At 34.2% G+C, this 15,957-nt stretch overlaps 1 protein-coding gene across 2 annotated transcripts in view; it reads right to left on the reverse strand.

Moving 5' to 3' along the window:
- Positions 1 to 390: 390 nt before the first annotated feature.
- Positions 391 to 15,957, reverse strand: part of LOC129983781 (phosphatidylinositol 4,5-bisphosphate 3-kinase catalytic subunit beta isoform-like) — a 101,455-nt gene continuing 85,888 nt past the window's right edge. For both annotated transcript variants that reach the window (XM_056093411.1, XM_056093412.1), the window contains 7 exons: positions 14,661 to 14,779; positions 13,331 to 13,440; positions 9,783 to 9,861; positions 7,145 to 7,318; positions 4,245 to 4,362; positions 2,035 to 2,180; positions 391 to 1,248 (listed from right to left, as the gene is read on the reverse strand). In XM_056093411.1, the coding sequence (XP_055949386.1) occupies positions 972 to 1,248; positions 2,035 to 2,180; positions 4,245 to 4,362; positions 7,145 to 7,318; positions 9,783 to 9,861; positions 13,331 to 13,440; positions 14,661 to 14,779 (1,023 nt within the window). In that variant the 3' untranslated portion in view covers positions 391 to 971. The remainder of the gene's footprint in view (positions 1,249 to 2,034; positions 2,181 to 4,244; positions 4,363 to 7,144; positions 7,319 to 9,782; positions 9,862 to 13,330; positions 13,441 to 14,660; positions 14,780 to 15,957) is intronic.

Raw genomic sequence — 15,957 nt, forward strand, 5'->3', positions numbered from 1 at the left:
TGCACGCCAAGTATTAAGAATTTAAAAATTTCCACATGGCTTTGAAATTGATGACTTACAAAACTTGATAAATGTAAAAATAAGAATGTGTAGTTAAGTTTAGCTGTTCAAGAAAACTATCGACGAGTCATCTGATGAGTGCAACAGAATGGCTTAGTTCAAGCCGTTCTAATTGAAATTGTTAAGACGAAATAACTCTTCGTAGACAGAAATGAAGACCAGCTTTCAACGCGTTCGATATCCTGAATGTGCTGCGAATGAAGAAAACGCTTTGAAAATGAATGTAACAAGATATGAATTGCAGGTTTACCTCTATGATTTAAAGAGATTGATCATTCAAGAAAACAGAACACGAGATTCAACTCATCTTTTTTTTTTTTTTTTTTTTTTTTTAATCACAACAAATGCAACGACAGCTCAGTACATACATTATTCAAAATTTTAATCGACAGATGTGCTAGAAGTGAAACCCTTTTTAACTTTTGGCATATGTGTTAGGTGGTTTAACGCCAGTATTTGCCAACCGTTATCACTCTGTTTTAGATTTGAGGGCAAAATAACATTTCTCGATACTTTTGTATCACATTCGTAATCATACACTTAACATTGTCAAAAGAAGTAAGTACCTTATTAAGAATGAACATATATGCTATATAATATACATTAGGAAATCTGGAATAAATAAAACATATGTTATAGAATAGTAATGAAAGTCTTATTCACAAAATAATAATTAAAAATTGGAATGACATGGAATGATGGCACAAAAAATGTGTTAGTATTTTTGCTGGTTAAAGTGAGTTTCTCAGACCTGTCTTGCCAAACAAGGACAATATCTTGAGAACATGAGAGTATTTTCTTTCATTTCACTATAGGTTTCTGTAACCATTTTGAGATTTTGGATATTCCTTGGATTAGCTGGAGAGCATCATTTATCAATTGTTAATAGAAAATAATTGATCAATGATTATTCAGTCAGACATTTTGTTATCCTTGGCCAGATTGTGAGCCATCCAGTTGATGCTGGTCTTCCAGCTGTTCTTGATGGCTTCGTCAAACTTTGCTCTGAAGTGCTTTAAGGCCTCTTGTTCGGACATGTCCAGTACTAAGGTTTCTCTTAAGTAATCGAGGTCCTTTTCACTATTGAGCTCTGGAATACCAGTGGACAGCATCATGGCGAAGAGCGAGATGACCAGAGGTCCGCGCCGCCGCAGGATCATAAAGGCCTGTTCGCAATATTGCTGGAATCTGCAATGAAAAGTTTCACAGTGTGAAGTAATTTATTAATATAGAATATGTTTTACAATTGAGCCGATAATTTGAAAACTGTAGGAAGAGGCGGTAATTTTCCTATGCACTTATTTAATGAGAGAGGTGTAATTGGTTTAAAGAATATTTATCTTTTTAAATGTGACTATTTTTATTTGAAAGAAGGATTTTTTTTAACACTTTGAATAGAAATGCATTTGAATTCCAATGTGTGGAACTGACGAAAACTGAACACATAAAATGGCGCGGAGAATGAATCAAAATATTGCCGTGATAACCAAGACAATTTTTTTCTGGGAAAATATAGCAGCAGTGAATGTGAAAAAGTTTTGTTATGAACAATTTCATATCCATTAATTATACTTTTTAATTCACAATTCTGCTTTTTTATGATTTAATTTTAGCTCTCTCTTATTTACTTTTGAAAATAAAATGGATCTTTTTTATGTGTTATTATTGTTCTTTTCCTTGGATGTGGAGATTTAAAGTATTTTTAGGAGAGCTTGTTAGAACCTTTTTAAGACGAATCTTGCAATTTTGTAGCTAATTAGAAGATTAAAACGATTTTTAAAGCGGTATCCCACTCTTCATACCTCCACGTCATATGCTTTTGACAAGCATTTCACTCAAGATAGCTAATTCCTTCCAAAACATTCATCAATTTCGCATACCCTTTATTTCAAGCGTGCGATTTTCCGACACCCATCTGAGACTTGATTATCAGATTACACCTACTCTGATCGTAAGATTGAATTGTGATCATACCTTGAAAATTCCTGCGATCTTTGAGTTTGTCCTTTCGTAATGATGTAGACGAAATCATGCGTCAAGACGAATGGCACCCGCTCTCTTTTGAAGCCAAATTTTTCCTTGAATTTTCCGAGGATGTGGCCGAAGTCTACATGGAAGAGCTGAGAAATATAAGAAAGTTCAATAAGGTCAGGCATGGAATAACATTTTCAAGTAAGTCTCTATTCATTTGAAGTGCCTATCTATATTCCAGATGGACTTAATACTATTTGAAATGTATTGGCATTTTTTTCAGATATAGCAACAACTACTACAGACGAGCAACTGTTTCCAAATTTTGAATAGTTGAAATCCAACTTTCTAAATTAGTTTCATTTAAGTTGCGGCTTTTAATGAGTTTTGCCTTCTTTCCAATCAATTGTGGAGAAAACAAATAAATCATATTGAAGTCCTTTGGTATTTCTTTTATTTACAATTAAGCATACAATATTCACAGTTATCTGTTGCTTAGTTAGACAACCGCATTAACGTATCAAATTGTATTGGGATTCATGACAGTCTGGGAAGAAAAGTTACATCCTGTTTTCGACCTCTTGTAAATTTAAAAGGTCGAAAACATGAAATAATGGAGAGTTGTGATTTTTTTTCTGAAGAATTCCGAAGAAAAGGAAAATGCAGCATTTATTCAATGCACTCAGCGCTGGATTTCTAACAACGCAAATTAAGATACTAGGGTTGCTAGATTGAGAGGAGGCTGCAAGTAAATGGTTTTTAATTTTTTTCTTAATAACCAAATAAATGACTGAATAAATGACTGAAATAATAAATGACTGAATAATGAAATGTAAAAAATACAAATTCTACGAATGGTAAAATATCAGGACACTATTAACAATTTATCAGAATCTTTTGTGTTTCTTTTAGCTATTAGAATATTTATAAAATCAAACATTTGACTTTTGTGTATAACTATACGCAGATTTTCGTTCATTCAAATATCATCATTATATTCACAGAATAATAATGTAGGAGGAATATGAATACAAGGTGGTCTGGAATCATTGTAAATAAATAAAAAGAAATATATATTTACAAAGTTAATACAAGTAAAAATATTTACCTAAAGTAAATCATTGAGAAGATAAAAATAGACCGAGGTATGAAACTAAATTTATCATCATTTTTAAAGAGAAGCCCCATAACATGCAATGCCTAAGACCGCAAAATCGTCATTGAATACATTTTCTTTCTTTCTCGACCGCCTTCAATGTGATTACAACACACTCGATAACCGAGTGTTCAATGAGTTACAATTAAGTCATGTTCATCACAGTCTGTGATATAATGCAGTTGTCCCTAGCGTATCTAATCAAATCCAAGAGATTGTGATAAAAGAGGAATGCTGCATCTTTTGTTAGTAGAAAGCTCACTTGATGAAGTAGTCCAGTGCATGAAGGTATGTTGCCTTCCTGGATGACTTGCAGGAGAAACTAGCCCGAGTGGTTCATTGTTTCGTTCGGAGGTAAATCTGCAGTAACTAGACCGAAAGTCAACAATTGCTCTCTTGCAATTGTTGACAAAATGCTCATCAATCTGATAAGTCAGAGCTTAGAATCCATAATCTCCTTCTGGTTTGTGCTCCTATTATGTCACATGCCTAATCACCCAGGTGACATATATTTTGCTTTATGATAATCAAGCTCAGGAACATAACATGACAAATAATTCGCATTATCTTAATATATGATGTCCATGTTGAGCTGAAATGATCTTCAGAATGCCTTCCTTTCACTTTTTTATATAGCGAAATTGATTTTGTGGTACAAGTTACGTAGTTGAGAATTTTCATTTTTATTTGTTTTCTTTATGTAAATTTACGTCTATGTGAGCTACAGTAGTACTAAATTTTTCTCATTGGTAGCATTTGTAACTGCTAGAGTTTCCGCTATTTTTTTTTTTTTTCTTTATACAGTCATTTGTTATTCAAAGTGTGGCGCTGTTCCAGTTGTTTAGTCGAGTTTCAAATCAATTGGAGTTGTCACTTTTAATACAAATATTCTATTATTCTTGTATTTGAGGTTTTATTTTATTTTATTGCATCTTCTTTTTTATTTTGGTATGAACAATTAAGAGTTTTTTTGTGTCTATTTTTATATTCTATTAATCTTAAGAGGGCCCATTCTACTCACTGTGAGATATTACAAATAAAAAGATGAGGAAATTACCTGTCCGTTGGTCTTGACCATGATGTTGTCACTGTGTCTGTCGGCTACTCCCAGTACGTAGGTTGCTACGCAATACCCTGCACATGACAGAGTGAATTCTTCCGCTGCTCTACTCAGACTGTGAATACAGAGAAAAGGCATCAGATTAACACATACATATTCATATACACGCACAAAAACTGTGCAACGCAAGAACTTAGTAAAAGGGCAACCGAGCATTGGACAGGATAAAGATAAATGAGAAAGTATAACATAAATAATAATTTTTTTTTAAAGTTTTGAAGAAAGAAAAGATTTAAAAAAAAAAAAAACGCAAATAACACATTTTATTATCTTTAATATTTTTCCCTTCAGAAAGGTTTGTCTGTATTAGTCATTGTAGGATAACTATATTTTATGTAAAATAAATTTTTGTCATAAGCCGGAAGATACAGGTCGATTTCTTTTCTTCTAGATCAAGTGCAAATATACTATTGGTGCCAGGGCTTCAAGAATTAAGAACCGTTAAGGAATTTAAAAAAAGAAAAGGAAAATATTATTGGAAGAGCACTTTTATCGCAGAGTGACTTATAATGCCCACGCTATTTTTCAACACAGTTGTTACCATTGTTGAAGCATTCATCTTAGCAGGGCACGAGCTTTAGAATGCTCTTGTCGCAGAAAAACGTTGCCTGCGATGACCAAGAAGTGAGCAGGAATTTTGAGGAAAATACTAATGGTGGGATCTTCGATTCTCTTTAATCTTCTGTTCAACTTATGCAAACAAATCATTATTAATCAGTGATCCCAGTCCACTTTTTTCTTCATCGCGAACATTTTTACGTCTTTCATTGAAGTTTTGCATCCATTTCCTTACTTCGAATCACTCATCACCCTTTAACTTCACAAATTTGTCTGTGGATTTCAATTGTTTCTAAGAAAGCGGATTTAAATGCTCATCACGCAGTCAATTCAGTACTCGGGGACTTCTATTATTTGCCAAAGAATCAGCAGAGTGAACATAAATGTGTGAAATCATGAACGCAACTCATCTGTGTCAAAAATTAAAATCGGAACTTAGTTTCTTGATACTGTTCGTGTGTACTATGCATTTTTCCTGAAATTGAGGCTCTATTCTGCAAATCTCCAGTCACAAAGCCGGGACGACCACACCTTCAGAGTAACGAGGCGATGCAAAATTTAAACTATGTTGTGTTTAGTGCAGCTTGTCTATATTAACGTCTTGTTTTAAAGCAACGCTAGAGCTATTTTCGGACAGACCTCGTAATAGTAAACTGGGGTTAGATTTCGAGGCTATACCTGAGCTGGTATCATTTTCTACAAGCTTCCATACTACAACAGGGAGAGGATGTGTGGCCTCAACTGTTTCAATATATACCAGACCCTATTACAGCGCTATTCTTTGGTGGAATCGAGTCCCGAACCCCGGAAATTCCAATCTCGAAGCTGAGAACTAACCGTCAAGCCACCGCGATCCCAAACGTATGTTGTGAATTTTTCATTTATAAATAATCTATGCATAATTTCAAAGATGGCTGTCATGAAGAAAAATATTAACACAAAAGTTAGTTATTTATTGTTTTAAGATAATTATTTTCTTAATCTGAATAATTTTCCTATCTCTATAGGGGAACGAAAAAAAAATCTTTATTGTTTCTTTTCAGCGGCAGCTCGTCAACTCAGAAATTAGCAGTTCTGCAAAAAATATCCATCAATAGATTGCCATTTTAAAAATGCTATTTTATCTATATATAACTTAAAATTTTTATATAAAGCTCATTGCATTTCAAAAATATTAAATAAAAATATGGCATGAATTTTTTGAAACTTTAATCAATAGGAAATTACATGAAGGGCGAAGGAATAATTCAGCAGATAAAAGTATCTGGAGTAATAATAAACAGAACGATACTGGAAATTAAAAAAAAATCACTTCAGTGCTTATTGCACTTGTTATCATAATATGACATATGAAATGGCAGCTAAAAAAACTAATATAAAATAATTTAGTGAATAGTTACAAAGAATGAAAATCTCATTTTTTTACTTGATCATTGAGTGTATGACACTTGATTGGATACTAGAAACACAGGAAGGGATCTCTGGTAAATTTAACAATCCTTTAAAAAATGTAATAATTTTTTTCCTAGAGAAGGAGTTGTTTGCGATTTTTCTCAGCGAATTCTGTTCAAGGCCTGGTGGTGGTTTCTTCTTATGCTATAAGATTGTGATGATGCATTACGTAGCATAATGAAGTGCCGTGCCAATCCCACCACAGCTGCATTGATCAACAGGTTGAACCTTTTAAAGAAGGCAGGAAAAGGATCGTGTTGCGAGAAGAAAAAAATAATATTTTCTCTGATTCAGTTAGTCTCTCTCTGGCATAGAGAAGGTAGCGCGTCTTCTCCGTGATATGGGCGGTTCGGCTATTTATGTTCTTCTTCTGTGTTCTATCTGTGAGGTGTGTGAATATACCCCCCTGTAAAAAAGGGGTTGTGCTAGCAAATGTGACGCATGAAGTGGCTAAGTCGTACTCTTGGCTCTGATTGAAGCTATTGAAAAAACAAAAGACGCTCACTCGGCTTAAATTGCAGACAGCGAGCTTGTAAAGTGCCATAAATCACAGCACATGAATTTCGAAGGAGAGGTGTCCTTTTGAGCTTAAGGTACCATGATCGGAATAGACAGGCAGACATTTTTCATGTCTTGAAAATCAATGTTAGAGGTACACGCGAATTCATCAGAAACTAATTTTTTAAAGTGAAATACAATAACTGCATCTTTAATATAAATTATTTATTGACACGTAAAAAAAAATTCATGATGGAGGGAAATTGTTTTAAATCTGGGTTATTGCATCTAATCTGAAATGTTTATTTTTTTTTTCAATAACAACTCACCTAATGTCATCTGGGTTATGATCTTTGAGCCAGGAGAGGATGGAGCCTTTCTTGAAAACAGAGGTGGCCGTGAAGCCCTTCTCCTTCTGGATATTGGCAATGGTGTCGGCATCCGGAACAACCTCGATCAGTCCCACCCGATGGCCCGTCGCCATGCATCGGTAAGGAATCATCCTGTAAAACAGAAACTGATCAATGAAGTTCAGAAGGATTTCTTCTTTTTGTCACTTTTTCGTATATGAAGTATAGAAACAGGAAGTGCTGTAATCAGCAATGAAATTCGTGCTCGAGATTTCGAGGGCATCCACATTTCAGAGCTTCCCGAATTCGAAAAACAAATGTCTGTGAACGCAAGTTATTTTTTTTCTCAAAAGTTTCGTTAGTTCGCTGATTTGTAAGATGTATATGGTATCCTTTTTAATGATGGATCAAAAGCTAATTTCTAAACCGTATATACGTATCAGTTACACAACAATAAATTATGTTTCAACAAGAAGTATACGCATAAGTATACTTCCTATTGAAGAAATGCTCTAAGTAACGCAAAGAATTGTATTTTCTACGAACGCAACGCGAAATGGACAATTTTATATGCAAACAAAGCTTCCTAAACCATATATGAAAGCCCTCCTCCGGTAAAGCATGCTGAGGAATGGCAAAGATATTGGAGCAATGGTAATACAGGCAGAACAGTTTTTAATATTCTGCATTCAGTTAACCTTCATTCCACTTACTGGATCAGTGAGTATATTATTTTCTTCTCAGAACACGGCCCTTTTCTTGTCTACCTCAGTGTGATCAGTGTAAGATGGGATTGGCACGGCACTTCATTATACTACGGAATGCATCCTCACAAACTCTTGGCATACGGAGGAAAAAGAAAAAAAAAAACCATCACCAAGCCATGAACAAGAATGGCTGAAAAGAGTCGCCAGCAACTTCCTCTCCAGGCAAAAAATCCACAGTATAATTCAATTGATCAGTGAAAATAGAGATCTATTCTTGCCTCCCTAGCTCTCAACATTAAGTGTCATGCTCACAAAGGGGAAAAACAAGCACCGCAGTTTCTTACCTTACATTTGATTTTTATAACTGCATCCTCTTCTACTCTGTCGTGATCATAAGTGAACACAGAATTCATGACTATTTTCACACCTTTTATCTTTCTGCATATTATTATTCCAAATAATTTTTCAAAGCTGAAAATCTTTGTAAACAGTTTCATCTCAATATCATTTTTTATATGCGTGTAAATTCTGCACAGAGTTATTTTTTTTTTGTACTGTAAATATTTTGGTATTTAAATAAAATTCTCGTATCATGCCCACCAAATCTTTCAGCGACCAGGGGGTGTGAGACGGCATTCTGCTCTGTAGTTTGAGTCAGTACATATATTTCTGAAGAAAAAATCTCGTAGTCCAGATTTTTATACGATTTTTCGATCCTATTAATTAGATTTAGCAAAATATTCGGTTACATTAACATTTTAAACAAAAAGACTCACTTCCCCCCATTCAAAACTGACCGTACTATGAAGCTTTGGTTATATTTATTGCAGAGATTTTACATCATTTCGATGATCTACCAATCAACAGCATGGTTGGTAGATCATCGATTCTGGCTGGCTTCTGTTCTAAACTTCACAATTCTGTTAGCATTGGTGGCAGAGAAATGTTGTTGTTTCATATGGCACTTGCCATGGACGAGCCCGCTATTGAAGACAGCCCGTTTAAGCCTGAGGGGGAGCGCCTCTTGTTTCTATAGTAGCGTCATCTAGGGCCAGAGAACGACTTAGCTACACACACGTTACAACCCTTTTTACGGGGCGGACTTCATTCACGCATTTCATTCACTCATCCACAGACCTAATTGAGACCTGAATCAGAGAACGATCCCCCCTGATCCCCCCCAGTATTACTCTCGACATAGAGGACTTAGTGACCACAGATTTATACGCACGTGAGCCACCAAGTACGCGGAGAATCTTCGGCCGGCGGGGTTCGAACTCGCACCCTAAGGGACGCGAATCCAACGCAAAAATAACAAATGTAATTAATCGAGAAAATATTTTTTTTAAAAAATTGTTACAAATGGTGTTAAAATTAATTTTAAGAAATAGTTGTACATTAATGAAATGAGTGCCATTGAAAATTTAATTTTTTAAATTTTAAGATGTTAAAAAATGAGTCTTTGCTCATTTATGTGTTCCGAAGTTATGAGGGGGGAAACAAAATCATTTTACTCCTCTTGCACTTCCTTTAGAAGAGAAGTGGCGTTAAAATTTTTCAAATGTGCAATTAGACGCCAAGGCACAGCTGTGAAATTATGTTTTCGTCCTTCGAAAGAGTTATATATTGTTCAAATAAAGATTAAATTTTATTTTATAGATTGGCATACAAAACAATATAAGTCCTTTCCTAGTGAAAAGCATATAAAAATTGTTTGTATCAAATAGTTTATGAATAAAAATATGTGGAATAAAACAATTTTTTTTCTAGGTGGACACCATTCATGTTAGTCTGAAATTTTATATGCTTTCCAATCCGAAGGGATTTTGTGCCTAATTTTCCTAGATTATTTTGTGAATAAGGAATGCATAGTGCTTGAAATTATTGCAGTATTAAAATATTTCACTTACCTGAGGTCCAGCCCTTCGTCTTTCCATAGTCTATCCATGATACGAATCATCTGTAGTGTCAACATGTCCTGACGAAGATCTGAAAAGAGAACTCATCTCATATTTTCACCCAACTGCTGCTTATGCAAAAGGTGGCAATAGATCAATATGAAAAGTTCCGAATTCTCTTAAGGTAATTTATTTAGCGAAATGCAAAGACTTTGGTACACTGTTCAGTGAAATACGCAGCTCTCTTTTCTGATGGGAAATATATCAAAATTCTTATTCAAGAAAAATGGGTAAGACTTAGGGTCTGGTTTCTCGCTAAGCACGACAAATTCAGGCCAAAGGCCCCAAAAAACTCTGAAAGTCCGTCATCTTGGATGGAATCAAGGAATGGTACACGACTTTTAGTGTTGCAATAAAAAATTGACAGGATTACATTCAGCGAGAAATCACCACAAAATAATGCAATTTTTGAGACCAGATTTTAATATTAAGTCTAACGATAAGGTTTAGTGTCTTATAAAAAATGAATTTATTTGCATGTAATAATGTAATGTCGGAGAAAGATAGAGGAGAATTTTCCTTCGAACAACATTCTCTTAGTATTCTTATTAGAAGTTAGACAGAAATTTTCATCTTAGAGATGACGATTGTTCATCTATGGTAATAAATCAAAGTGACATGGTCTCTATCGAGAGGGAAAAGACAAAGAGAAATGGATTCATTCATTTATGCTCAAGGAAAAAATAATTCACATCTGGAAAATTAAAAAAAATGATGGTATGTTGAAAGAGGCTCTATATATCATTCACGCAGCCAGATCGATGTTCTGATAATCAGGTTTTGAGACCGGACTACTCAGAATTTAAAGCGGAAGTGTTCTTATGTTTGAATGCTAATTTTAAAATGACTTTATTCAATTTTTTCGCATTCCAGAATTAGATCCACAAATGAACTGATTCGATCATATTTTATTTGGTCTTCTCTTTGCAAAGATGTTAATAAATGGACAAGAAATATGTTGCAGGCCAAAAATCAAAATATATTAGACGCATTTCTTTTCATTTGCTGAAGGGTGAAAAATTTCATTACATTCACCAGGATTGGGCAGGAATACCTCCTTCCTCTTAAGGCAATTTATTATATGCTCATGATGATCGACCTTTACACTAGAAGCTGTTTTCATTAACAAGCACAGCTGAAACAATAGCTGCAACATTTTACAAGGACTCGATTGCTTGGTTTGGAATCTTCTTTAGTATATTACGTATTGAGGAAGACAGTCCGAGATTTGCTGTCCTGGTTTCTTGCTCTCCTCCTGAGAATGAAAAGGCTCAGGATATCATCTTACTACTTTCAAACGAGCAGCATCTCGGAGCAGTTCCATCATCCATGAAAAGCATCCTTTGAAAATTTGCAATAACAAGAATGGATCTACTGCCCTTCCTACCATTCAGTCAGGATTCAGACAGTGTTCGGGGAAGACTTAAGAAACTTTGTCTATGGATAGAGCCTTTGACTTCTAAAAGATCTGCCCATTCCTTCACCAATAAAGACGATGTCTAATAGAAGTTCTGAAGCATAACTTCATTTCTATTTGAAGACGCACTGCTTCCAGATACAAATGTAAGAGCATCTTTGTCCATTCTGAGACAAGCAAATGCACAAACATCATTTTTTGAGACACAGCTGTTCTTAGAAACCCTTCAACCCTCTAACTGCTGATATCGTGATTACTGCAGGTTGGCAATCAGTCCATTTTCTATTGCATCCCGCATTTTTCGCAGTTCAGAGTGTTTATTTTTACGATCACAGATTTTTATTATATCATATTGTTGTCACATATACTATTGTTGTAACATATAGTATTAGTTCACTTTGAAAACATTGCATCTAAATAGTGATTCAAAAAAATTACTCAGTCAGAGGGTTACTATGAGTGACCGGAACTAAAACAAGTCTTTCGACACTGCCATCAACGATCATATTAATATTGTCAGTATGAAGAGACTTAAGTGGACATTATTTGCCCATATTTCAGATACGACAACCGTTTCCGCATCCCTTGCAGTTTTAGATTCTTTATCACAGCTAACAGTGAGTAGTATACCTTCCGAACCATCTGAGCATTTCCCCTGAGGGCCACGCGACTTTTGAGGAGGAATGTGTAGCAGTGCACCAAGTCGCTGGCTCAAGACCTTGATTGGCCATAACACATGTTATTGCCAATCGAGATATTGTTGCTTGGCTGAAGAATACTTACTTTCTGTTGTATTCCAGAGGAAAGGAAAGCAAGCGCAAGACCTCGTGACAGTTCTACTCACCATTTATTATAAACGCATTTACAGGGAAACGAATAGATTGTATTCGCTGCGGAAATGTGCTTACAGGGAAATAAGATTAACTTGTATAGAAGGGAACATGTTTACTGACCTGTTTAAACTTATTTCCAACTTTAAGGTATAACCTATGTATTTGACACACATGCGATAAGGATGCACTTGTGTAAATATATTTTGACAGAAAAATAAGATTTTAATATTATTTAACTCGCATATCAGGAAACTAGTTTACTTCCCATGAATGGTTAAAAGTTCTATTTTTTATGATGCAGGATTTAAAACTGGAACTTTAGAAATGAAATACATACTCCAGTCGCAAAAAACAATTATGCCTAACTCATTTAGTTTTGTATTATTTTCATATTATACAGGGTAAAAAATGTGACGTGGCACCAGAAGATGTCATTAGATTTAAGACGACACGTATAGTTTTGTTAGTCATGTGACTCACTTCACATGGACCGACTCCAGTTTATCCTATTAAAGTTTCTAGGCTATAAAAGTGAGGCATACATGATGGAAAAATCGTTCAAAACATTCTACAGAGCCGTCCGCTGGACTTAGAACTTCCAGAATCTCGAAAAATGTTGGAATTTTTAAGACTTTCATTAGTTATTTAATTAAAATGAAACGAAATTTTAAAAGTTTCTTCAAAGTCTTGGGGTATATTGCTGATTATAAACCGTTTATAAATAACATTGGAATTAAAAAAATAGCTTTCCAATGATATCCATTTTATTTCCGCATCATTTGGCCTTCCATTTTTCGAAATGAGCATTAAACGCCATTTTGTGTTTACTTTTTTTTCCTTCAGGAAAATCTAGTCCAAGATTTTAAAAAATCAGTAAGAAAGTTTTAATAGCTTTCATGGGAATGAACAAAAGATAAATATTAAAATTTTCGCTTTATTTATAGATGACAAAACATATACCTCTCAATATTTCGATACTTTTACTCGATATACATTCGATACTTTTTTAGTGTGAAAATTGTTTTAGGCTGTCATTCCTTCCATAAATCGCCTGGTTTAGAATTCGTTGCGCGCAGAACGTGGCAGTCCAGTCCAACAAAGACGGGATACTGAGTCAAGCTTAAAACATCATCATCACGCTAACTACGTTTTGAACAAGATTGTGGAATCCTTTCTTTATTATTTAATATACTTATATTGGTTAGGCATCACGTCATTGAACACAGTGGATGCGATAAGAAGATTGTTACCGTCTCCATTCTTAAAGATGAGAAAGACGTCCTTCCCGTAGGTGTCGGTATTCTCGAATGCCAACCACAGAGGCTTCATTTTGGAATCCAGGATTTTGCATTTTTCCACTCTGCCGGAAGAAAAGCAAAGGAATAAATGTAACTAAGCACAGAAATAAAATGAACTGTTAAGATACAAATTTTTTTATGTATATCTAGGCGGACTCATTTTCTTGTCAGAAGAGTAACATAAATAAATAAAGACAAAAATTTTAAAAAATTCTAATAACCGTTTTAAACTATCGTTCAATAAGAATGTGATAAAGCAGAATAAGGTTTGAAACAAATAATATCTGCATTTGGAAATAATAAGGTGTAAAAAAAGGAACCTAATTTTTGTATAAAACAATTTATAAAATTTCTTTTCATTGACGCAAGAACAATAAGTGTTTTGAGAAAATCCATCCTATTAATGGATTCCGTCATTGCAGTCGGATCTGCATTCGAGCCTCTACTCATTAATATTATATTCTATTACACACACACACATAAGCGAAAAAATAGACTGCATTATCCGTCATGAAAATATAGTTGTAATTTTTAATTAGAAGCAACTAAAAATTAGACTGTATGAACTACAACTTTGAAATCTATATATTTCAAAGACTGAATACCCACCGATGTCAATTCAAGAATCTCATTTTTGAAAGAGCCACATACAACTGTCTATAGCTGAAAACTGATTTTGGCTAATCTATATACATTTTTATAAAAATGACCTGTGGTTGCATTTATTGTCACTGAAGTGGTGAATCAAATTGAAAAAGTACTTCAGAAGTTTCTGTTATTTTTGAAAGAAGCTTACTGTTTATTTTCATAACATTTTGTAAAGTTTTTGAAAATTGTTTGTTTTTTCCAATAAAATGGATGAAAAAAATATACATATCTCATATGTTTTGATGTTATATTGTCACAAGCCTATTTCATGATGCCATTTCAGTTTATGAAGGGCCATTTGGTATCAGTTGACATTGATCTGAAAATTCTCTGGGTCACCTAAGTTTATTTGCTTCATTTATCATTAGCATCCTTTACACTATGTCATCCAAAATTTACTAAATATCAATATAAAAACACATGTACCCTACATCTCACTTGTTTTTTGGGAGAAAATGCTCTTTCACGCGAAACTACTTGTCCTAACATGCGGGGGTTACCAGTTTCGTAGATGATTGGTTGATTGTATCAAAAATCCTAATGAGTATACACTTGATTGAAGTTAATTAATAATTATCACATTGCAAAATGAAAGCCCTCAAATGAACGATGTTTTCCTTTAGATGTATCTTACCTTATTTTTCCGAATTTGAATCTAGGATCCAATGGATTTTGCAATCCATAGAATTTTGCTTGATATATCTTCTTCCCAAATATTTCTTGAAGGTAAAGTTTCAATTTTTCTCTGCCTTCCTGCATAAATGAAACTTGAATTAGAAGTGCAGGTGAGCTCTTTGACGTGATTGGTGCAGACTTTCCCTTATTATATTGATTGAAAATAAATATTTTCTTTAATGTATTGATTTGTATTTTTTCTCGAGACTTTTAAATGGTAGGAAGTTTTGAAAATTGATTTTCACATCTATATTTATAAATCTCTTTGACCATAAACCAACTGCGTTTTGCTTGACGGTGTTGTTATTAGCGATAGGCGAGGATCGAACTCGCAACCTTATGGTTCGTAGCCGAGTAACAAGACCACTAGACAAAAGAAATTTCTCATGTCTCGTAGCTGTTATCTGGCTTATAAAGAGTCACCACATTACTCCCCCTTCAGTGCGTCGGAAGTGAGACGAACGATATTTTGTCCTGTTTTTGCTGTTATTAATAGTGATATATTGGCTGTCGCGTCTTATCCATTTTTTTTGGCTGATTATTTATCAGCTTTATTTATTTATTGACTGATTATTTATCAGCTGCATTTTTTTTTAATTTTTTTTTTTCTTATTGGCCGATTATTTATCAGCTTCATTTTATTTATTGGCCGATTGTTTATCAGCTTCATTTTTTTTTCATTGGCTGATTATTTATCAGCTTTGATTTTATTTATTTCTGGTAGAGAGCGCTACAACAGTTGTATGAAGTTTTTTTTTTTTTTTTTTTTTTTGCGTATCACGTCATCGGGTCACCAATGTTGCTATTGGCGATAAGCGAGGATCGAACTCGCAACCTTATGGTTCGTAGCCGAGTAACAAGACCACTAGACAAAAGAAATTTCTCATGCCTCGTAGCTGTTATCTGGCTTATAAAGCGTCACCACAACGGCATCAATAGAAACATTTACAAAAAATCCGCTCTAATGTTGGAGGGGAAAGCATCCAAAATAGATCTGCCCGAGTGTTTCATTTCGATGCATTGTTTTCTTAAAGGTAAAGCATAACATTTTGTGTCCTCTTTTAATTAGCATTTCAGTTTAAAGTTTTCTCCATTACTAATTCAGAGGCAGAAAATGATTAGGTGGTTAAAAACAGACCGAATCTTTTTTATAAACAAATGTCTGCACTTTTTACATATCCCTTCTATATATTCGTTTCTAAATATTTTTACTTTGATATCTAATTTATGTTCATGTGATGTACATCAGTTCTATG

Source organism: Argiope bruennichi, chromosome 9 (assembly GCF_947563725.1).
Source record: "Argiope bruennichi chromosome 9, qqArgBrue1.1, whole genome shotgun sequence".
Classification (NCBI taxonomy): domain Eukaryota; kingdom Metazoa; phylum Arthropoda; class Arachnida; order Araneae; family Araneidae; genus Argiope; species Argiope bruennichi.